This window comes from Thamnophis sirtalis, unplaced genomic scaffold, assembly GCF_051295495.1.
Source record: "Thamnophis sirtalis isolate CommonGarterSnake01/CBP01778 unplaced genomic scaffold, rThaSir2_p1.2 scaffold_12, whole genome shotgun sequence".
NCBI classification, from domain to species: Eukaryota; Metazoa; Chordata; class Lepidosauria; order Squamata; family Natricidae; genus Thamnophis; species Thamnophis sirtalis.
Window position 1 is genome coordinate 57,041,669 of NW_028261392.1, and position 24,385 is coordinate 57,066,053.

At 40.8% G+C, this 24,385-nt stretch overlaps 1 protein-coding gene across 1 annotated transcript in view; it reads left to right on the plus strand.

The window, feature by feature from the left end:
* RABGAP1L (RAB GTPase activating protein 1 like) overlaps positions 1-24,385 on the plus strand; it is a 210,881-nt gene that overhangs the window by 101,214 nt on the left and 85,282 nt on the right. Inside the window, exons 14-17 of the mRNA XM_087726774.1 lie at positions 15,273-15,347; positions 16,828-16,953; positions 17,334-17,477; positions 21,694-21,735. Coding sequence (XP_087582900.1) covers positions 15,273-15,347; positions 16,828-16,953; positions 17,334-17,477; positions 21,694-21,735 — 387 coding nt within the window. The remainder of the gene's footprint in view (positions 1-15,272; positions 15,348-16,827; positions 16,954-17,333; positions 17,478-21,693; positions 21,736-24,385) is intronic.

Genomic DNA, 24,385 nt, shown 5'->3' on the forward strand with positions numbered 1-24,385 from the left:
TTAAAATATTTATTAATTTAAAAATAACAATAACAAACCCATTACATGTTAACATACGTAACATTTTAATGAAAAATAACTAGTTTCCAAAACAAGCACACATTTAAGTAGAACTGTTTTACATTTTTGCAAGTTTCTTTAATATCTTCTTAAATAGAAGACAGCTGGATTCTCATATCTCCTTCTACGTTCAATTTGCTGCATTATGTTATTTTCATTGAAGTATACAAATATGTTGTTGGAAAAGGGAGGAATATTTGAACAGTCTTTTAAACTGCCTTGTTTTATGCCTTGTTTTATAAAAAAGATGTTGAGACTCTGCAAAAAGTGCAGAGAAAGGCAACAAAGATCTTTAGGGACCTGGAGGCTAAAACATATGAAGACCAATTGCAGGAAATGGGTATGACTATTCTAGAGAAACAAAGACTAGGGGAGATATGATAGCAGTGTTCCAATATTTGACAGGCTACCGCAAGTAATAGCAATAGCAGTTAGACTTATATACCGCTTCATAGGGCTTTCAGGCCTCTCTAAGCGGTTTACAGAGTCAGCATATTGCCCCCAACAACAATCCGGGTCCTCATTTTACCCACCTCGGAAGGATGGAAGGCTGAGTCAACCCTGAGCCGGTGAGATTTGAACAGCCGAACTGCAGAACTGCAGTCAGCTGAAGTAGCCTGCAGTGTTGCACTTAACCACTGTGCCACCTCGGTAAGTGGGGCTCAATCTATTTTTTCAAAGCATCAGAAGGCAAGACAAGAAACTATGGATGGAAACTAAACAAGGAGAGAAAATCTAGAACTAAGGAGAAATTTCATAACAGTGAGAATAATTAACTAATGGAATGGCTTGCCTTCAGAAGTTGTGGGTACTCTCTCTCTGGATGCTTTTAAGAAGAGATTGGACAGCCATTTTGAAATGATATAGGGTCTCCTACTCCTCCAAGGTCCCTTCCAATATGTTATTCTGTTATACTAGGGTGCAAGCAGTTTTCCCTACCATTGCTTTTGCACCGTCAGTGCAAATGTTCACACAGTTGTTCAGGATAAAGTATGAGATGCAAAAAAAAAAGTTATTTGGCACTGAATATTTCAGCATCGCTTGTGTTTGTTGCCAAGCATTCACATAAAATAAGATCTTCAATCATTAGTTGATGCTGATAATCAGATGAGTTATACAAGTACAAGAAGTCCAGCCACGTCTATAGATTCATCCATTTCTGTTGTGGCCCAGCAGGAGCCGTTGGAGCTGTCACCAGACTCCGATAGCGAGGGGTCCTATGAGTCGGCTTTGGAGGATGTGGAGGACCCTGGACAGGGTCCTGACTCAGAGCAGGGCGTAGAGAGGCTGGTTGGCCACCAGGAGGCGCCTGAGCCTTGGAGCAGTGGGGAGGAGACAAGGGAGTGTGATCCGGACGTCAGCAATGGGGAGGAGCCAATGGAGTTGTTCCTAGATGCCCGGCATCGGAGAGCTAATAGGTGTAAGGAACAATTACGCAATTACAGGAGGTAATTGCACTCAGCTGGTGGTCATTAGGCTCCTCTCCAGACTATAAAAGGACTGCTTGTGCACACGCCCCTCTTGCAGAAGTCAACGCAGGAACTAAAGTCGGAGAACATGGTGAGCTTGGCAGGCTGGATTGCTGCCAAGCCTTATCTGTGCCAGATTGCTGCCCAAGCTTGTCTGTGCCGGTTTGCTGCCAAGGACCTGTCTGTCTGTTAATTAAATGCCGTAACTTATCTTTGGCTCGGAGTGTGTGTAGGTGTGGGACGAGGGGGGTCAGAACACATTTGTATATGGAAAAGTACAATTCTGAAGACAATATATTAATTCCATCTTCAGGGCTGCGGGGCTAGTTTTTAAGTCAGCAAGTTACTATATTATTGGCAAGTAGCACTGTTGTGATTTCTTTTAGTGACTATTCATCCAGCCAGCATCCAGCAAGTTCAATTGTAGAAAGCTTGACCTTGTGGACCTCCTGAAAGGGTTTTGAGGACCCCTAAGGATCCTTGAACCACACTTTGAAAACTGCTGCTCTAATCTAAGAGGTGAGGGTCAGATGGCTAGATTCACCCCAGAGCGTTAGTGAGGACAGAAAGGAGCTCAGGCCAAATGTCAATTTGGAAAGGGGATTGAATATTATCTTCACTAATTAATATTCCTAAGTGCCCAGAAGCTTTCCAGGCACTTAGAAGGGGCTAGCACACAGAGTCTTCCTTTATGAAAGTATGGTGGAGAATCCGCAACGTTGCCTTTTGGCCCACCGTGTAAAATTATTGATTTTCTGTGTTGTACTACATTATGAAATAATATTGGTGACCTGGTTTCTTGCTTGCATGTGTAGTACAGATACCTTTTCCCCAGGAAACCAAAATAATTGGAAGGAAGTAATGATTTTCAGCTGCTTGGACTCCTGTGGCTGAAACAGTTTAATGTGAGGCCCGTTGTTTACACTCCCAAGTTAGCAATCTCTGCTAATCAGAAACAATTTATTGTGGTTATAATTGAGAAACCTCAATATGTTTTAGTAGACTGTAGGTGTGCCAGTTTGTTAATAATTTATCAAAAAGATAAAAGGAAAGTATAGTCCTAACCTATTTGGGAAGAGGTTTTTTTGAGGAAAAAAAAGACAAATAACTTTTTGAATATTAGCCATATTCTGCTTCTGCCATTTTGCCTCTTAATAACCCACCCCACCCCAAAACTCCAATTCGGCCTGGCCACAACATAACTGATTATTACATCCCTTATTTCTACATCTTTTGAATGCCTACAAAAATAAATCCAAAGTGCCAAAAAGATTGCCCTTCTTAATAAGTGTCCTTCACTTATTCTTGTTGGCACATTGAGGTATTGTTTTGCTATAAAAAAATTGCCGGGAGACCAAGACCTGTACATACAGAGTAATTTCTCATTTTAAACAAATATGTAATTCTAGGACGTTAATAACAAATGTTAAGGGTTTTCCTCTAATTGTTTCTTTTGTTTTAGTAAAGATTTTTCAGACTTGTTACATTCTATATAGATTAGGGTGCACAGTAGCTTTTCAGGTTTCAGACCAGTGGTGGGTTTCAAAAATTGTTGGAACCTACTCTGTGGGTGTGGCCTCCTTTGTGGGAGTGGCTTGCCACCCATGTGACCAGATGGGAGTGGCTTGCCGCCCATGTGACCAGATGGGAGTAGCTTGCCGCCCATGTGACCGGATATGAAATTATGAATTAGTACTTAGGTCGGTCCAAGTAGCTATTCAGAAACTCTGGCATTGAAGCATGCAAGTCTTAAAGCTGTCAAGTTACAAGATCCTTGCCAGTGGTGGGTTTCAAAAATTTTTGGAACCTCTTCTGTAGGTGTGGCCTGCTTTCCGGGTCCACTGGTGGAACCTCTTCTAACAGGTTCGGTAGATTTGACGAACCGGTTCTACCGAATAGGTGCGAACTGGTAGGAACCCACCTCTGTTTCAGACACAACAGGCCTTTGGATGGCATTCTGGAGTTCATAATACTACAAATAGGCAGCAGCAGACCAAGGAAGTAGATTGGGCCAAATATATATTTAGCTGAATTAACATTTAATGAAATGGAACTAAGATGATTCCTCCCAATTTATTTAATTGTTTATTCATTAACACCAAAAATTGCAATTTGGCAGCAGCATTTTGAGGAGCTGTGGATTGCCTTGTGTAACAGCATTCTAGGTAGTTGTCATGGATTTCTATTGTGTTTTCTACTGTAGAAAGAAAACATACAAAACATCAGAAAGATCTAATTTATTCTGCTACTCTCACTTTCTTACGTAAATTACCACTAAATAGAAGACTATCACAAATAACATCCTTGTTAAAATTTAAGAAGACTGGTTAACTTGTTGGAAGAAGCTTTTTTTGTTATTTATTACTTTTGTGGCAAGCCTTTGTTCATCTCATTGTGAAGCTTAGCTTTCCTCACTTCATCTTTACAGGGTCGGGCTATTTGCTGATATTCTGCCCAGTGGGGGTTTCAATTTTTTTTAGAACCTATTCTGTAGGTGTGGCCTGTTTTGTGGGAGTGGCTCGATGGTCATGTGACCACGTGGGCGTGGCCAACGTGGAAAATGTGGTGAAACTCACTTAACAACGCACTTGCTTAGCAACCAAAATTTTGGGCTCAATTGTGGTCATAAGTTCTCTTTCTTTCTTTCTTTCTTTCTTTCTTTCTTTCTTTCTTTCTTTCTTATCTCTCTCTCCCATTTTCTTCTTCCTTCCTTCCTTCCTTCCTTCCTTCCTTCCTTCCTTCCTTCCGTCCGTCTCTCTCTGTCTGTCATTCTCTATCTCTCTGTCTCTCTCTCCTCCCTTACCCATCTGTCACTCTATGTCTATCTGTCTCTCTGTCTGTCTGTTTCTGTCTCCCTCTCTCTCTGTCACTCTGTTTGTATATGTGTGTATGTGTCTGTGTTTCTGTGTCTGTCTGTCTTTCTCTGACTCACTTAATCACTCACTCTGTGTTTCTCTCTGTGTCTCTGTCTGTCTGTCTCCCTCCCTCCCTCCCTCTCCCACTCTGTCTCTCTGTCTCTCTCTGCGTGTCTGTCTGTCTCTCTCTGATTCCCTCCCTCCCCCTCCCTCTCTGTATGCCTCTCTCTGTCTGTCTCGCTCTCTCTCACACACACATAGACACATATACTGTGGTCACCTTGTGTTCTAATCACAGGTTAAAAGTACCTGGCAGTTGTGTTTTTCTCTAAGAGGACAGGTCCTCTTCAGAAGGGCGAGGTCCCACTGGTCTCCCTCCCATTCCTTGTCTTCCAGCTGTGGAAAACATAGGTGTGCGCATACCCTGTACAATTACAGCCCACAGCAGGACCAAAGCCCCTCTCCCAATTGTTTCCTGCCATTACAAAATCTCCAAGGCTGTAATTTTAAAACATAGGCATGTGCGCACGTGCCTATGTTTTCTACGGCGTGGAGCTGTGGCGAAGCTCTGCGTGGTTGGCGATGACTCCGGAGACCATCTGAAGAGCAGGAGGCGAGGATTCAGATATTGCACAAGCCCACGGGCACACGCTGCCCTCTTCTCTCTGACAGCCGCCTGGTTTTCTGAATCTGGCGCGGCGGCCGGACTCTTGCCTTTGCTGAGAGCTTTGCCGCGCTGGAAGGAAGCCAGTCCAGAGAGCCCATGCCGGGAGACAAAAGGGGCGGGCTGGTTTGAATGCGGATGAGCGAGCGGTTTGGGGCCAGCACCTCCTTTGCTAATTTGAGCAGGCAGAGAAGGAAGGAGGCTTGTGATAAAGCACCCCTGCCAGCAAGGGCAAAAGGGAGCACCTTCACCCTTGACTATTGCATGCCTCCTTTCTCCACCTGCCCGAACTAGCATTAAGGCGGGCCATTAAACTGCCCGCTCTCCCCCCCATTCAAACCAGCGCACCTCCTGTCTTTCAACATGGGCTCTCTGGAGGGGGACGGAAGGTCTCTCCCAAGACCTGCTTCCCTTACCTAACAGTGCAGTTCTGGGACACATTCAGGCAATGGGGGGCGGGCTTTCTCACACGCCTTTGGAGAAACAAAGAAGGCGTGCAAGAAAGCCCCCCCCCCACTGCCTGAACGTTTGAATTAAGGAGGCTGCAGGCTCCTTTGCCCTCGGTTATGCGATCTCCTTTCGTTCTCTGCTGCCCGAACGAGTGAATGAGGCAGACGGAGAATGAAAGGAGATCGTGTCGGATGGGGGGAGCGAGCCAAGCATTCTAAACAGTTCTAAACAGCATGCTAAATTTGTGGAACCTCTTCTACCGAACCGGTTAGAACTGGCAGGAACCCACCCCTGATTCTGCCTTAGCTATGTCCCCCTCTTTCCACTTTTTATATTTATCCTTTTTGTCTTTCGATTTGTCAGACAGTTCTTTATGCTTGTTTCTTTTTGGAGCTGTTATTTTTCTTCTTCATTGGTATTATGCTAGACTGGGCTTTTATTATCTCATTTTTCAAAATTTCCTAAGCTTCTTGAGTTGTTTTCCCCTTGAGGATTCTCATCCATGGAATCCTTCCCAAGCTCTCTCTAAGCTTATTGAAATTAGCTCTCCTATAGTCCAATACTGTAGTTTGACTTTGTTCTACTACTTATGTTTGCATAATGTTGAATTCCAGTATTGCATGATCGCTTGCCCCCAAGGTTCCTGTAGCTTCAACACCTTCTATCATTTCCTCTGTTAGTGAGAATTAAGTCCAATATGGCCGATCCCCTTGTTCCCTTCTCTACTTTTTGGGAAACAAACTTGTCTGCTAGGTTCGTTAGGAACCTGTTGGATCTTCCACTTGGTGTAGAGTTTGTTTTCCAGTTGATGTCAGGGTAGTTAACATTTCCCATTACTATTGTGGTGTGCTTCCTACATACCTTAGTTAGCTGACTAGCAAAAGGTTCATCTACTTCCTCTGCTTGGTTGAGTGCCTGTAGTATAGACCTATGGCAATGTCGCCCCCACCCCCCACCTTTAATATTGACCCAAATGCATTCAAGAGAGTTCTCATCATTGTTGTGCTCTATTTCTGTAGAGAGGTTGTTATTTCTTACCTATAGTGCAACTCCATCTCCTCTTTTATTTGGTCTATTTCTTTTAAATAATTTAAATCCTTCTAGCTGTATGTTTCATCCCACCAAGTTTCTGTAATGGCAACAATATCATATCTGCCCTCATTTACTTGAATGTCTAATTCACCCTGTTTATTCCTCATACTCTGTGCATTGGTGTATAGACATTTGATTGATCCTGTGTTTACATAACCTGTGTTATGCCTGACTGCCCCTGTTTTCTTGCCACTTGTATGATTTGTGCACATGGTATGGCACTCATTATTAAATGCTTTGTTTTGCTTGACAGCAGGAGTGATAATCTTACCCGCACAAATATCTATGTTACATGCACTAATAACCCTATGAGTCTTAGATTGCTGGGGACAGAAATGTTCTGTATCAATTAATTCTCTGTCCCCACTGTTCAGTTTAAATATTTATCCAGAAAATCTGTGAATTTAATGCCAAGTAATTCAGTCCCTTTCTTGGATGGGTGCAAACCATCTCTTTTGAACAGTTTTTCATTGGACCAGCTGCGGACATCATGACTAATAAAACCAAAGCCTTCCCTTTTACATCACTCCTTTAGCCACACATTAAACTCTGCTACAAACTGGCCCTTCTCTTTTTGTTCCTTATATACTGGTAAAACCTCTGAAAAGATAAGCCTACAACATATACTACTAAGTTCATACCCCAACCTCTGGAAATCACTCTTCACAGAAAGTACATCTTTTTGGGACAGATCATTTGTGCCAAGATGTATAATAGCATCAACATCACAGTCCTTACTTGCATTCTTGACTATCTTAAGACTACACCTCTTGTCTCTGCTGGCAATAGCACTTGGCAGACACCTGACCTCTTTCGAAACCTTCATAGCCTTTCCTAAATTTACATCTCTTACGATTGAATCACCAACCCGAAGGTGACTTCTCTTTTTGGATACCTTGCTCTTCTTGTGCGACTGATGTGGGATACCTGATTCACACTTTTGCCTTTCCGAAGTAAGTTCTTCATTTTGGACCATGATCCCATGTTTATTTGAGTCATCATTATCACAACAACCTTGACTTGTCACTTTAGTGTCCCCATTAAGGTCAGCAAGGCCACTATATCTGTTATGCTGGGACACAGCAAAAGCTTTGTGTTTATGGTTCACAGCTCTCACCCTGCCAGATCCCACAATTGTCCAAACTGCTCTTCTCTTGCGGGATCTTTGCGGTAGTGGGGGCTGGTAGCGTGTCATCTCCATAGAGTGGAATGGCCGAATTGGGCACCTAATTTCTGCTTGGAGAGAACAGATTGGAGATTCAATACAGGTAATGTGTCTATGTAGTCTAGTAATTTGTTTCCAAAGGGGACAGAATCCAAATTTGAAAAGAGTACTGCAAAAGACAGGTGCAAGACAACTATTACATTGATCTAAGCCGGTCATTTTGAAGTAAAATAAAATCACAGTCTCAAGCACACTAACACAGAATGTATTATTGCTATTTTTGGTTTATAGATATATGATTCACGCGGCGTTAGGTGCGCGGGCTACTACCGTAATCCTATGGATCTCTTTGACTCCCCCCTTGCAGCCAGGAGCTCCACCCTCCAGCCTCAGGAAAGTTCAAATGAAATGAGACAATTTTACTCTATTGTAGTCCTAGGGATCTCTTTCACTCCCTTTTCGCAGCCAGGAGTTCCACCCTCCAGCCTCAGGAAAATTCAAATAAAATGAGACAATTTTACTCTATTTTAGTCCTATGAATCTCTTTCTGGTGAGCAAAGTCAATGTGGATCAGATTTACTTAACTGTGTTACTAATTTAACAACTGCTGTGATTAACTTAACAGATGTGACAAGAAAATTCATAACATGGGGCAAATTTCTCACTTAGCAACATATATTTTGGGCTGAATTGTGGTTGTGAGTTGAGGACTACCTGTACACCTGGGTGTCAAACTTGCAACATTGTGTTGTCATCACATGACATATTGCAACTTCCCCTCCCTTCGCTAAACTAGAGATGGTTGTGGCCAACGCGTGACGCATCGAACCCATAGTCCATGTGTTTGACACCCTTGCTGTACACTGGTTTTTAAGCATTATGTGGGATTTTTTTTTACTGAAATAGTAGGGAGGCACAAACACTAAAATTAAAACCAGAATTTTAGTTAGCTCAAAAGTCTTCGTAGAAGAAAGATGAAAAAAAAAGTAAGTAAACTAAAGGAGACAGGATATAAATATACATATAAATAAATAATTACTGTGGTATCATAAAAAATGAGACTAAAAAAGTGACAGTTCCTGAGAAAATGCTGAATGTGGAAGGGTGCCTAGATTCTGAATATAGACGGTTTATATTTCCCTGTAGACATATCTACTTACTGGCTGATTCGTTTCTCTTTTGGTACTATATACCAGAGGTCCCCAACCTCCAGGCCGCGGCCCACTACTGGGTCTTGAACCTTTCAGAACTGGGCCGCGGATATGGTGGGTGATTGCATGTGCGCGCATCCCCATTTGTACGAGCAGCAGGCAAGCATGGGTGCACATGTTTCATTTACATGAGTGATGGCTCATGCAAATGGAGCTGGGCATGCACATGTACTTGTCCAATGTGCGTGTGCATGCACTTGTCCATCATTTTACAGAACCATCCCCTCTCCTCATCCCCCCTCCCCCCAAGGTTGGGGAACTCTTCTCTATACACCATTTGTCAGCTGTGACCAGGGGGGCATTTGCCCAGGTTCGCCTGGTGCACCAGTTGCGCCCCTACCTGAACCGGGAGGCTCTCACAATAGTCACTCGTGCCCTTGTGACCTCTAGGCTGGAGTACTGCAATGTGCTCTACATGGGGCTGCCCTTGAAGAGTATTCGGCGACTTCAGCTTGTCCAGAATGCGGCCGCGCGAGCGATCGTGGGTGCGCCTCGATTCACCCACGTAACACCTATCCTCCGCGAGCTGCACTGGCTGCCTGTTGATCTCCGGATTCGCTTCAAGGTGCTAGTTGTCACCTACAAAGCCCTTCATGGTATTGGATCTGGGTACTTGAGAGACCGCCTACTGCCAATTACCTCCACTAGACCAATAAGATCCCAGACTAGGCCTCCTCCGAATTCCATCAGCTGCCCAGTGTCGACTGGCGACTACCCGGAGGAGGGCCTTCTCTGTGGCTGCTCCGACCCTGTGGAATGAACTCTCCGTGGAGATTCGACCCCTCACCACCCTCCAGGCCTTCCGCATAGCCCTTAAAACCTGGCTGTTCCGACAGCCCTGGGGCTAAAGACTTGCAGCCCCACTTCGAATGGTATGATTGTTGTGTTTTTTAACTATGTATGGTCTTTATATTTTGTAACTTTGTTTGTTTCCCTTTCCCTTGAATTGTGAGCCGCCCTGAGTCCCTTTCAGGGAAAAGGGCGGCATACAAATAAAGTAAAATTCAAATTCAATTCAAATATATGGTTGGACTATCAAAGGTTTACAAATACAATCAAAAATCCCAATAACTGTAATAAAGTATTCACCTCCCACAGTGTCTGTTAACTATCAGCAACTTCATGGTTAAAATAACAGATTAAAAGCTCTATGAAACAGCTGTGGCTTCACTGCCTGCCTAAATATCATCAGGGAGGATGCCATCTGGATGTCTGAGAATAGGCTTTTCCACTGGGAGGGAGCCATAATAAAATAACCTTGTCTTCTGGCTCACATCCCTACTCAGGAGGAATAGACAAGATGGATCAGTTTTACCTGGAGAAGATGGTTCTGTATTACTAGGATAATACAGGTAGTCCTTAATTTACAAGCACAGTTGGGACTGGAATTCCGGTCACTAAGCAATTGTAAAGCACGATGTCACATGGTTAGTGGTGACAAGTCCGGCAATCTCAGTTACCATAGTAACTCCAGATGCATAGGCCATTAAGGGGAAAGCAAAGTGAATTCCAGATAAGGAAGGTAGAGTGTTGACCTGGAAGACCAAGCATAACTGTGCAGATGTTGGGGATTGCTAAAATGTGATGCAAGCTCGGCGAGGCTGGATAAAGAAGAGGTGGGATGCATGTGTATGAGTACAGGAAGACTGAGGAAAGAAGACACTGTGACTCATTGTGGCTCTTGGGCTGCGAGAAGCTCTGAGCCACCGTGTGAAGCCATATCCTTCTCCTCGCTTCCCAGAAACATCACCCTCTATCGTAATCCAGCAGCATGGTGCAAATCTGCCATGCCTAGGAAGCCCCAGCAGCATGGCGCAAACCCGAAGCACATCAGGAAGCCCCAGCAACATGGGACTTCTTGATGCACCGTGGCTCTGTGGCTGCAAGGATTCCCTGAGTTGCAGTAGAGTGTGAAGCCCAATCCCAACTTGGCCCAGCAGTGCAGCGTAAAGGGTGTTGTTGCTATCCCAGAAAGCTTCAGCCACCCAGCCCACTACAGGGCAGGTGCAGTTGCCCCGTGGCATGACATAACCGCGAACGTCAAAAGCGCGCCGACAAAACCGCGGTGCTAAAACCGCGATGTCAAAAGCGTGCCGACAACAGTGCGCCGACAACAGCGCGCCGACAGAAGCGCGATTTAAGTTAAGGTAAGGTTTAGGGTTAGGGTTAGGTTTAGGGTTATTTTTAGGGTTATTTTTAGGGTTATGTTACAGCGCGCTTCTGTTGGCGCGCTGTTGTCGGAGCGCTTCAGCGCTCATTCGTCTCCGCGGTTTTGACGGCGCAGTTTTGTCACCGCGGTTTAGTCACACGCGCTTTTGTTGTACGCGCATTTGTGGTGGAACCCAGTTGCCCTTGCTATCATCCATCTACTCCAAAATCCTGGCCACCCTGCATTCTGCACCACAGCTCACCATTACCGTCTTCTTGCTCCTGCTGCTGACAAGGTGTACTTTGCCCTTTGTGAGGCAACTGCTGATCTAGAAGACAACGGGTCTTCCCGGGTCTTGCAAGAAAATCACTGTGTGCGGCTTGGAGAAGAAAGCCTTGTGCATGCAACAGCAGTCTTATGAAGGACCAGGCCAAGCCTTCTTGGTCAGCAGAGGGAAAAAGAACATGGCAAAGCTTTTGAGTTTCTGTTAAAGACAGACCCATGGGGTCTACAATGATGTGAGGGAGGTGCAGCGAGGGTCAGGGAGGGTGCATGGGGTGCAGGGACATGCAGTCAGGGGAGGCAGAGCCTCACCACTGTCGTCATGAAAAGAAAAAAAATGTAAAAGGAAAAAGGCAAGAGCGGAGGTCAGGCTGAGCTAGTTGCTGCCAGAGTCACCATGGATGAACAACCATGGTGTTCGACTCTGCTTAGTGCTTAACTGTTTAAAGAAGCCTCTAAAAAGCACCCTCTACAGGAGGAGGCAGGAAAACGACGTGCCTCATCTAGTCTGACTTTAGGCGTTTTATGATCACTCGAGCAGAGTTAAGCAAGGGTTAAAAGCCGAAAAATTCCTGACGGAGGTGAGGCATGTCATTCTCCTGCCTCCTCCTGTAGAGGGCACTTTTTTAGAGGCTTTTTTAAACAGTTAAGCAGAGTCATCCTCGGTGACTCTGGCAGCAACTAACTCAGCCTGACCTCAGCTCTTGCATTTTTCCTTTTACATTATTTTTCTTTTCATGATGACAGGCAAGAGCAGAGTTGAAATCCTCTCTGAAGCAGCTGGAAAAGGTACGTGTGGGTAGGAGGAAGGGGGAGGAATTCAAACTTCATTCTCCTGGTGCAACTATGTGTGTGTGTGTGTGTGTTTGAGAGAGGGGGGAGGGAGGGAGAGAGGGAGAAAGGAGGGGAAGGGAGAAGAAAAATAAAAATAAAGAAGGAAACTTATTTAGCAAAGGAGAAAAACAAATGCTGTCACTTTAAATTGGAACTGAGCATGCCTGGCTGTGGAATTCTGGGAGTTGAAGTCCACAAGTCTAAAAAAATTGCTGCCTCACCAGCCATAAACCTCACCGCACGTCATTGCAGTGTCCAAGGGAAATACAGCAAGGATCAGGGAAATTTCTGGGAGTACAAGGTTGTGTGAGTGGCACAGAGTGGGTTGCGGAGGATGTAAGTCTGAGGGAGGGTTGGTGAGGGTCAAGCATGGTGTGTAGGGGTGTGAGGGGACACGAGAAGTAGTGTGGGAAGACTATGTGAGGGTACAAGGGGTTGTGTGAGGTGGGAGGGTGCATAAGGTTACATGAAGATGCACGGGAGACACCCAGGAAGGTTGGGAAGGTGCGCGAGGGTGCACTGTGATGTGAGGAAGGTGCAGCAAGGATAGGGGATGGTGTGTAAAAATGAGGGGGTTGTGAGAGTGCGAGGGAGTGTAGGCAAGGGTTGGGGGAGGTTCAAGGGGATGTGCGAGGGTGTAAGAAAGGTACAGTAAGGCTCGGGCAAGATACAGAGGCATTTGCGTGGGTGTGGAAGAGAGAGATAAGAAAATGAAAAAGCTTGAGGTGTGAAGGGAAAAGCAGAACCACTCATTATTGAATAGTTAAGTAAGATTCTCAGAAAGATGAGGCATTTAAAGAACAAAAGGTACTATATAAAGTAATGTGTGGTCATGGTGGGACTGAGGACAGGGAATGAAATGAAATGAAAGAATCTGTACAGTTGAATTAATAATTCAGTACCTCAGTTTGAGGTATTGCTTCTTTATATATATATATATATATATATATGTGTGTGTGTGTGTGTGTGTGTGTGTGTGTGTATATGTGTATATGTGTATATATGTATATATGTATATATGTACATATGTACATATGTACATATGTACATATGTATATATGTATATATGTATGTTATATTTATGCTGATAAATAAATAAAGGGAGACTAGTATAGATCTATTTCAAGCTATTTAGCTCTCATCAGCTAGCCACACCCTTGTTGGGAATAGAACCTGTGCTCTATTGCCTCTTAGGCAGATGTGTTAACCATTGACTCCTAAGGAGTCGAGCTCTGTAGCTCAATGGTTAACACATCTGCCTAAGAGGCAATAGAGCACAGGTTCAATTCCCAACAAGGGTGTGGCTAGCTGATGAGAGCTAAATAGCTTGAAATAGATCTATACTAGTCTCCCTTTATTTATTTATCAGCATAAATATAACAAATGTAACAAAAAGGCAACAGTAAAAAATATTGGGTTTCTGTCTGGATGGTCTCTTGAGAAGAGCCGAAGACAGAGAGTGGAAGTGTGACCTTCCTCCCATATTTGGGCATACCAGGGGTTGTGACTTTAAATAAATATATATACATATATACATACATACATACATACATACATACATACATACATACATACATACACACACACACACACACACACACACACACACACACATATATATATATATTTCGTGTTTCTTATGTTTAATAATTGAACACATACTTTTGACAGAGATAAGGTGGGATACATTTACACCAGTGGTGGGATTCAATTTTTTTTACTACCCGTTCTTTTTTTTTGTGTGTGTGAAAAAGGTTTTTTATTTTCCATTTTTTCATTTTCATACCTCACATATATACTGTGCACATAGCCAGAACCATACAACATTAAACAATAATCACAGCAATTCCTCTTATCAACAATACCACAAAAAATAGAAACCCAATATACCTCTTCCACTCTCCGTACACCTCTTTCTTCCACCCCTCTCCAACTTTCTATCTTCCCTCCATCTTCCCCCTCTACCCTACTTCCCCTCCCCCTCTACCACTCCTATTTTGCTTCTTTTTGAATACCACAAGAAGGAAAAATTATATTGTATCTGGGTGGCTTTTTAAAAATGCTCATCTCAGTCTGTCTGTGACCAGTGGCTTATAATTTATTACTATGATATGATTATTTATAAAACAAACCAGCAGACAAGAAGCGAACAACTGTTCTGAGAATCCCGGTTTCTTTCAAACGAATTTAAAGTGCCATTTTGTATGTCACAAATCGCAAAATGCTGCTTTTTTTTTTTGTGAGTTCTGTGCATGTCAGGGTTTCCTGTGAACATTCAGAATGTTCTAGAGCTAAGTGTGTTGGCAGGATTTAGTGCTGTCACTTCTGCTTCAACCCCCAAACAACAGCACAATGAATTGCAAGAGGTATTGTGAATGCTATTAAGATAGCCAGTGAATTGTTTTGGCTTCCTAAGGTTTTCCAAGCTCGTTCTGTCTTAGTAAAGCCTATTTCCTTAGCGCTTGCCAGAGTCCTTTCACTGCCTGACAACAGTAGGGGTGCCAATTGATTGCGGTGTTCCACCTTTGTCAGAAACACTATTATTGTTTAGATGCCAAGCTTGTTTTGATTCTCTGGGGCTTTAGATCCCATCTTTAAAGCACATATTTGTATGTGTCGTGTCGGTAGTGTATAACTAGCTCTGTCATGTGCTTTTCACGAGCCGAGGTGAATTTTTAGGAGATTAAAAAAAAAAATGAATCGTGTCTCTTAAAAAGGAGTTAAAAGCTGATTTCCTTCAGGGTGTTTGTGGCTGTTTCAAGTGATTGATTGATGCTCAAAATAAATGACAAAATGGTGTGCTTTCTAAAGTGTTGTAATTATACCATGGAATGTACATGCACACCAGTGAATTTAGAGCAATACATTCCATGTTGCGTGGGAAAATGGCTTTCAAGCTTTTATATTTCAGATTAACATTTGGCATCTTTATGGCAGAATGTAAGAAAAGCGAGTCACTCATAGGGAGCCACGTCACTTCAGTTGTGACCATGAAATGTAATAATTCACAATTGCAATCAAATTTCTTTTTTTAATTCCAGGCATATTCGGTTTATGATGAAGAAATTGGTTATTGTCAGGGTCATTCCTTTCTTGCTGCTGTTCTTCTGCTGCATGTGAGTATACTAGAAAAAGAAACACTGTTTTTAATCAGACAAGCAGGTGAAATGTTTGTTTCCACCTTTCAGATTTCTAATTCTACATTTCCCTACTTATCTAATCTCATGTTGGCACTTACAAGAATAAGTGGATGTTCCTACTCTTCGAAATTCAGGGAAATTTAGTCCTTGGAATAGATGTTAAAGACATTTTTTTTTCTTTTCAGCCATTATGATAAACTTTTAGCTAGGGTTTGGTATATAGAAAAAGCTTTTATGTCAAAGAAGGAAGCCTTTCTACCTGTTAAGGCAGGAGTGACTTTTGTTTGGTTGTTCACATAGGATTGTTAATAAGACTTCTGTTCATTCCTTTTATGTGAGGTTGTTTGCTTCTTTAAATGTGCAAGTAGATAATCTTGTCGTGACTTGAAATCTGTAGATTGGCCCCAGATAAGAAAATTGCCAGTTGGAGTAGACTTTCAACTGGCCCTTGAGAAGAGGGGATTAAGCATATTATACACAATCTATGCCTCTCAAAGCAAAGGGAATTTTTGAAATTGAAATACAGTTGCAGGGCATAGGGGGGAAAAAGATAGGTTGCTCTTTGCTAAGTTACAAATTTCTAAATCACTGTATTTTTATACACGATTAGCAACATACTATTAAAAATAGTTTTGATTAGTGATCGATTAGTCTATTTCTTATGAGATAAGTTTTATTTTGTTCTATTATTATTATTACTATTATTATTATTATTTATTAAATTTATAGGCCACCCAATCCCGAAGGACTCCGGGCGGCTTACAGAGAGGAAAGAAAAAAAAAAGAAGCAAAAAAAATAAATAAAATAAAAATAGTTTAAAATTCACAACATGCATTCGTTCTAATCAGGGCTGGACCTTAACAATAGGTCAACAGCCCCAGGCCTGCCGGAACAGCCAGGTTTTAACAGCTTTTCTGAAGGCCATTAGAGTGGGTAAGTTCCGGACCTCTGGGGGTAGCTGGTTCCACAGGGTCGGAGTAGCCACAGAGAAGGCCCTCCTCTGGGGCCCCGCCAGCCGACACTGTCTGGCTGACGGCATCTGAAGGAGGCCCAATCTGTGTCATCTTATCGGCCGTTGGGAGGTGTGTGGCAGTAGGCGGTCTCGCAGATACGCTGGTCCTAAGCCATGTAGGGCTTTAAAGGTAATAACCAACACCTTGAATTGCGTCCGGAGACCAATTGGTAGCTATCCCTGAATATTAGATAAGTTTTCCTTTTTAGCACTTCGCTTTTGCATAAACAGCACATTTATAAGAACCCACTGAATATATGGAAGAGCTATGTAATTCTAAATTCTGAAAATTCATACGCTCTTGAGAAATTCCAATCAGTTCCACCACAATCAGCAGGTACAAAATCCTGATTGAAAGCTATTTGAATGCATATTTTAGTTTCCTCTTTTTGCGTTCTCCCATGTACAGAAGGCTTCACTTTATATTTATGGTTCCCATGCAGATGCCTGAAGAACAAGCCTTCTGTATCCTAGTGAAGATCATGTATGACTATGGCCTGCGGGAGCTCTATAAAAACAATTTGGAAGGTTTGCGGAGAAAATTTTATCAGCTGGAGAAACTTACGCAGGTATGACCTGGAATTTTTCTTTGTTTTAGAAAAAGGATATGCTAAAAGAAAGGGAATAATGAACATATCCTACCATAGGTATGCTCATCTGTCCATGAAAATTGAGGTATTGATAATTAATGTGCAACCTGTATGTGTGTGTGGTTATACATACATACATAGCATACATAATACATGAAACACATATGATCTTCATGTTTAGTACCAAAGTGTTTATTCTACAAATATTTCCTAACATTAGCTTAAGATATAGCAGAAATATAAGCATATAGTTCATAAGTATAAGAAAACAACGCATGTTAATTTAGATTCTGATACTACATTTAACTTCTTTGAGAAGAAAAGTTATGTTCCTCTTCGTCTTTCACTTTTCTCCGTAGGAACAGCTGCCTGATTTATATAACCATTTTGTGGAACAGAATCTTGAAGCTCATATGTATGCCTCCCAGTGGTTTCTCACCCTCTTCACTGCCAAGTTTCCACTTTGTATGGTCTTCCACATAATTGATTTACTACTTTGTGAGGTAAAATTACCTTATATCCATAAAGAAGCTTGCTTTGCTTGAATTGTCATTTTTCTTGGGCCTATAGTTCAGTTCCAAGGATGACTGCTTCTTTTATTAGATGGAGGTGTACTGCCTCTTGAACATCATTCTTTTGTCCTATTTTAGTGCGAGATGTATTTCCACCAATATTTGTTGTCATCTTTATTTTTAAGATGTGTTTGAGTAAATCCTTCTGATGTCCCTGTTTAGACAATGGAATGATTCATAGAACTCAAGGCATTTGCTTATTATAAAAATGGTTTCAGTTGTCTGGAATAAACTCTTCATTGTTTAGAGGGTAGTTAAAAGTATAAAGGTTGATTAAAAAAAAAATCACAAAAGGAATGAGTCAGAGCAAGTCTTGAACTTGCACATGTTGTATCTGCCTCTCCTAACTCTGTTCTGGTTAGAAGGCAATAGCAATAGCAATAGCAGTTAGACTTATATACCGCTTCATAGGGCTTTCAGCCCTCTCTAAGCGGTTTACAGAGTCAGCATATCGCCCCCAACAATCCGGGTCCTCATTTTACCCACCTCGGAAGGATGGAAGGCTGAGTCAACCCTGAGCCGGTGAGATTTGAACAGCCGAACTGCTGAACTGTAGTCAGCTGAAGTAGCCTGCAGTGCTGCATTTAACCACTGCACCACCTCAGCTCAATAGGAAAGTTTTACCTTAACTTCTGGTTACTGCCAATGCTCTCTTTGTCCAATTTATCAAATGATAATTCATGAATGGTACATGGCAAGAACCATGCATCCAGTTTATAACTCTGATTTGTTTCAACAAGCCAATAGATAGCATTCAACCAGTGGTGGGTTTCAAAAATTGTTCGAACCTACTCTGTGGGTGTGGCTTCCTTTGTGGGAGTGGCGTGCCGCCCATGTGACCAACGAAGATGCCAACGACACTTGTCAGAACCACCTTAAATTACCTCACACACAGCATTGGCATGCATAAGAATATGATGTAAACTTGTTTTTTAAAAGGCATCTTTGGTTTGCGTTAAAACAACTTCAACACACGCAATGTTCTGATTGCACCACAAACGCAGTAGTCATCCTCACCTTTCACAGAGGCACTGAGTTTTATAAATATGAGCATGATAGTGTAGAATAATCATATCCAAGGACCAGTGGTGGGTTTCAAAAAATTTTGGAACCTCTTCTGTAGGTGTGGCCTGCTTTCCGGGTCCACTGGTGGAACCTCTTCTAACCGGTTCGGTAGATTTGATGAATCGGTTCTACCGAATAGGTGCGAACTGGTAGGAACCCACCTCTGCATTCAACACAGAATACATAATTAATCTAGCCTGCTTTGATTACTCAGAGATTGATCTAGTCTAATCTCTTTAATGTAGACTGCTTTGATTAATCAGTTGGACTGATTCACACATGTTAACCCATAGCATACCCATAGTGATTTTTGGGTGGGGGGTTTGTTTTATGTGATGTAAAACTATGTCTTAATGTGCAAACTAATGTTGAACACTATTGCCTGTTCAACAAATCCTGATTTTACAAAAACCCAGGCATAGTGTTGTTTTAAATCCATCTTGTACAGGCATTTGAAGAATTTTAGCTTTAAAATAACAAACAGGATTTGTCAGAGGTAGGAATGGGGAAAGGGAAAGAGAAAGAATTACAGGTGGTCCTCGACATACAACAGTTCACTTAATGACCGTTCAAAGTTACAACAGCACTGAAAAATATGACTTTCGACCATTTTTCACACTTACGACCATTGTGGCATCCCCATGGTCACATGATTTACATTCTGTCCTAATTGTACAGATATCCAATGTGATTTTGCCATGCTTCACCTGAAGCTTATGATCCATTTACAAGTGTGGTCAGGTACAGCTAGATGATTTAGTTTAGATAGAAGAATATCTGGAATAACGGTATTGAAGTCTACAAAGAGGACTCTTGCATAGGTCTTTGGAGATTCAAGATGTTGTAGGATGCAGTGCAGAGTCATATTAATATCTGTCAAGCTATCTGTCAAGCTATTTGCTCGGTAGGCAAATTGCAAGGCGTCTAACAGCGGATCCGTGATGGTTTTCAGGTGGGCCAGCACTAGCCTTTCAAAGGTTTTGATAATTATGTTATAGCAACCAGTCTGAAGTCATTCAGTTCCTTGATGGAGGGTTTCTTTGGCACTGGGATGAGAGTAGAGCATTTGAAGCAAGAAGGAACATAGCACATCTCTAGTGATTTATTAAAGATGCAGGTGAAGATGGGGGCCAGTGTGTCAGTAAAATAAACCTTGTCTGTAAAATAGATCTTGCACTTCATTTTCTGTAATCACCAGAGGTTATTAAAAAGAACTCTGCAAATTCCTATACACGGGAAAGAGAAATGAGCTGATAGAGAAACAGCTGATCATTAAACAATAGATTAATAGGTTCTGTGCCTTTTTTTAAGTCATTACTTTTCTTCTTTTATATTTGACTATTTTTTTTGCAAGGTTCTGAAGTGATTGTTCCAATTTTGTTCAGCAATCATTTTTATTACTTTTACAGTTCTGACCTCTAGTGGATGAACTGCAATTTCCTTAGGATTGTTACCAAAAACCTATTTATAGGATTGTTTAATAATTTGATTCTGTAGTATGCTGTGGCGAGCAACATTTGTAAATTATAATGGATGTACAAATCACAAGCTAAGTCACACAGGATACCGAGATTCTTGTGTTTGCTTTTCGACTTTCTTCCCGAAGTTGGAAAACTTAATAACTTTTATTGATTTTTTAAAACAAAAAAATTAAATGATAAACAGACAAGAAAAAAGGTTTAGGGCAAAAAAATTTGGGGTATAATATGCAATTAAATGGAATTATATGTGGAAGGGCTGAAATTTATTTATTTGAAATATATTATTGAATTATAATCAATGTAAATTCCAGCCCTTTCTTCCATGTATAAAATAAAAACATTTTACGAAACTTTCTTTTATTTTTGATAAAAGTATCAAGGCTTTTATATGTACAAAGTTGGAAGACTTAGAAATGCCTACAGTGGAAGAAGAATGGTGAAGTTGATGGAATCAGGGGAGACGGCAAAATTGATAGCTTTCATTAAAGAAAAGATTTTGGCCAATTTTATTTTTACTTGCAAAACACTTGGATTTTTTTCAAGAAATGATCAATCAATATATATTTATTCAGTCAATGACAGCAAACTTTTAAAGAACAAAACAATTTACAAGAAAGGAAGTGATGATTTTAGGATTTGATTATTAGTATTATATGGGATTATAGAAATAATGAAGACAAATGTTAACCTTAGAGGAAGAGTTTGATGTACTCTTTTATTCATATTGGTACCAAAAAATACCAGAAGTCTTTTTTGTCTTTCGTTCAGGCACATCTGTCTTCTCTCTTTCTTAATTTTCTCTTAAACCTTTTTTCCTATCTGCTTATCTGTTTGTGTTTTTAATTTTTTGCTTTTGAAAAGCAATTGGAAAACTTCTAATTTGTGCTAATGCTAAACCACAGTCCTGGGTCTTGCCAAAATTCTTGTTTAAGAATTCAGCTGTAATAGAAAACAAGATTTTCCTATTAACGATATAGTATACTATACATGGTATATTAGGAGAGGAGAAATGTGTGGTCTTATCTTTTAGATCTTTGAATACAGGTAATATTAAACAATATTGTATTCCTGCTTTTTTATTTTCACCTTGTTAGTTTTTATTAAAATGTTTAGATTTTTTGGTAATTTTCCTAATAAAAATAATGTTTAATTCTAATTTACAATGTTTATTAGTGTTTAAAGAGGCAAATACTAAAGAACTTCTGTGCCTTAATACATAGATACATCTAAAGGACAAAATAACATAATAGGACAAGTTGATTTAGGCAGAAAATGAAATAAGGCTACTCCTAGCCTTATTTTTAAAATAGAAATAGAAGTTAACACATATTATTTTTTTCCTATTTTAACCCAACAATCCTGCAGAAAAGAAACCGTAGTCTAGAGGAAGATTTTATTCCTTAGTATGTTAATTTTACATACCGGTAGATTTTTATAATCTAACTGGGAATTACACCATTAAAGCCTTCAAAATATTGCTTTTGGTATGTTTATCTATAAAAACCTTGATATAAACCTAGTATTATTAGTATTGTTTACATAGTTCAATCCCTTGCAAACTGGATTCATACTGTTTTTTTTGTTTCTTTTCTACTCTACAGGGTCTGAATGTAATCTTTAATGTAGCCTTGGCTCTCTTAAAGGTAAGATAATTTTGTAAAATTCTTCTTATCTTTCTGTATTCACTCACTTCAGCAAGTTCACAGAAGTACCTTGGTGAATAGTAAATGTTACTATATTACCTATATCCACATAATTTTGTTTACTATTTTGATTAATTGGTTTCAGGAAAACGTAATAGAAAAGAGAACATACTCTCACCTAATTTATAAAAATTAAAGTACCTTTGGTAGATGAGTGGCTAAATATATTTGTTAAATAAATTAATATAAATGAACAAATGGATAATTTTGTTTCAGGTAATTGACCTCAGCTGAATGTGGTTGGCCTTAAACAAATTGCAGTTTTTTTCCTGGTTGACTATAATAATCTACAAAGCTTTCCCTTTACCTTGAACATTGAGCATTATCTAACAAAATGAAATTCAATGGTGAAAAAAATAAGGTTCTACATTTAGGTAAGAAAAACATAATGCACAGGTACACTATATGTGGTACCTTGCTCAATAGTAGTAACTGTGAGAGGGATCTTGGAGTCCTAGTGGACAACCATTTAAATATGAGCCAGCAGTGTGAAGCAGCTGCCAAAAAAGTCAACACAGTTCTAGGCTACATAAACAGAGGGATAGAATCACGTGAAGTGTTAATACCACTTTATAATGCCTTGGTAAGGCCACACATGGAATACTGCATTCAGTTTTGGTCGCCACGATGTAAAAAAGGTGTGGAGACTCTAGAAAGAGTGCAGAGAAGAGCAACAAAGATGATTAGGGGACTAGAGGCTAAAACATATGGTTGCAGGAACTGGGTATGTCTAGTTTAATGAAAAGAAGGACTAGGGGAGACATGATAGTAGTGTTTCAATATCTCAGGGGTTGCCACAAAGAAGAGGGAGTCAAACTACTCTCCAAAGCACCTGAGGGTAGAACAAGAAGCAATGGGTGGAAACTAATCAAGGAGAGAAGCAACTAAGGGGAAATTTCCTGACAGAACAATTCATCAGTGGAACAACTTGACTCCAGAAGTTGTGAATGCTCCAATACTAGAAGTTTTTGAGAAGATGTTGGATAATCATTTGTCTTAAATGATTAAGGGTTTCCTGTCTAGGCAGGGGGTTGGATTAGAAGACTTCCAAGGTCCCTTCCAACTCTGTTATTCTATTCTACCTGTTATGGAAGGAATTTAAATTTCTTGGCACAAACTTGGAACAACAAATTGTGCTATTGTGCTACCATGCTATTTTAAAAGTAGCAAATATGTGACTTGCTAATGGTGTGCAAGTGATAGAAATGTCTAGCAAGTGATAGAATATGTGCAATAATCTATATCCTGCTTGTATAATTGTCTTCTTTTCTTGAATATGTCTCAAGAAGGTTTCTTCACTTGCACTGAATGTGAGCCTGTTCAAAATCTCTTGTCTGAAGCTCCTTAACAGGAAGGTTTACATACTCTGCATTCTCTTTAGCAAGTTCTTTGTCACTTTCCACAGCTATAGTACTTTAGGAACACAGCGAAAGTATTTTCCACTCTTCTGTTTTTATTCGTCTTTGTTTAAATATTGTAGTTTCATCCGTATCAACTCAATTATTCTTTTCATTCGCATTTTTATTTTTCATAATAGTCCTTTTGCTTTCAGCTGGGCATTCCCCCCCCACACTTGCTGCCATAAGTAGAAGCATTAATTCTTGAAAAAATGCTCAGAACAACAGATACTGCCAAGCCTTTTCACACAGTTGCAGTGATGACATCCAGTACTATTTTTCTTCAGCAGTAAGGCATGATGGTGGTTTCATCATGAGCTCATCATTTAAGATCAGTTTGAATAAGATGACCTTCATTCCTATTTTCTGTGTTGCTGATTCCATGACCCAAGTGTGTAGATATCTTGAAGCCTTGTCTTTTTTTGCCATAGGAAACATCTTGAGGTTAATTAATTAAAAAAACCACTTTATTATGGCCAAAGACCATATACAATAGGATCGCATAGAGTTGGCCTCCTCCGTATTCCATCCGCCAGTCAGTGCCGACTGGCGACTACTCGGAGGAGAGCCTTCTCTGTTGCGGCTCCGACGCTATGGAACAATCTCCCCGTGGAGATCCGCACCCTCACCACCGTCCAGGCCTTCCGCACAGCCCTCAAGATCTGGCTAGCCCGTCAGGCCTGGGGATAAGTTTTTACTTTAGCCCCTCCCGAATGTCAAGTGAATGTTGTGTTTTATTGTTTAATTTATTCTCGCTCACATTTCTTTTTGTATTTGTCCTACACTCCCTTTCCCCTTTTATTGTAAGCCGCCCTGAGTCCCCTCAAGGAAAAGGGCGGCCTATAAATGCATAATAAATACAAATACAAATACAAATACAAATACAATATACAGTTAAAATATTAATAAGGTACAGAAGCATAAAGCTACGTTATGAAAGGCAAAGCATAATTACAAGAATTTTCCAGAAAGCTCACCAGGTTCCTGAAAAACTGGAAGATCAGTTGAGAAGGTCACAATTTTAAGTATGTAGCCGTTTGAATCCTCTGCTTGTTGAAACAATCAAGCAAGCTCATAAGGAGCTCACAAAATATAATATTTATTTTACTCTTTACTCTTATATTTAGTTAGAATTAGGTGCATATCATTTGGAAACAATCTAAGTCAATGTTACCACATATGATGGTTGAAGC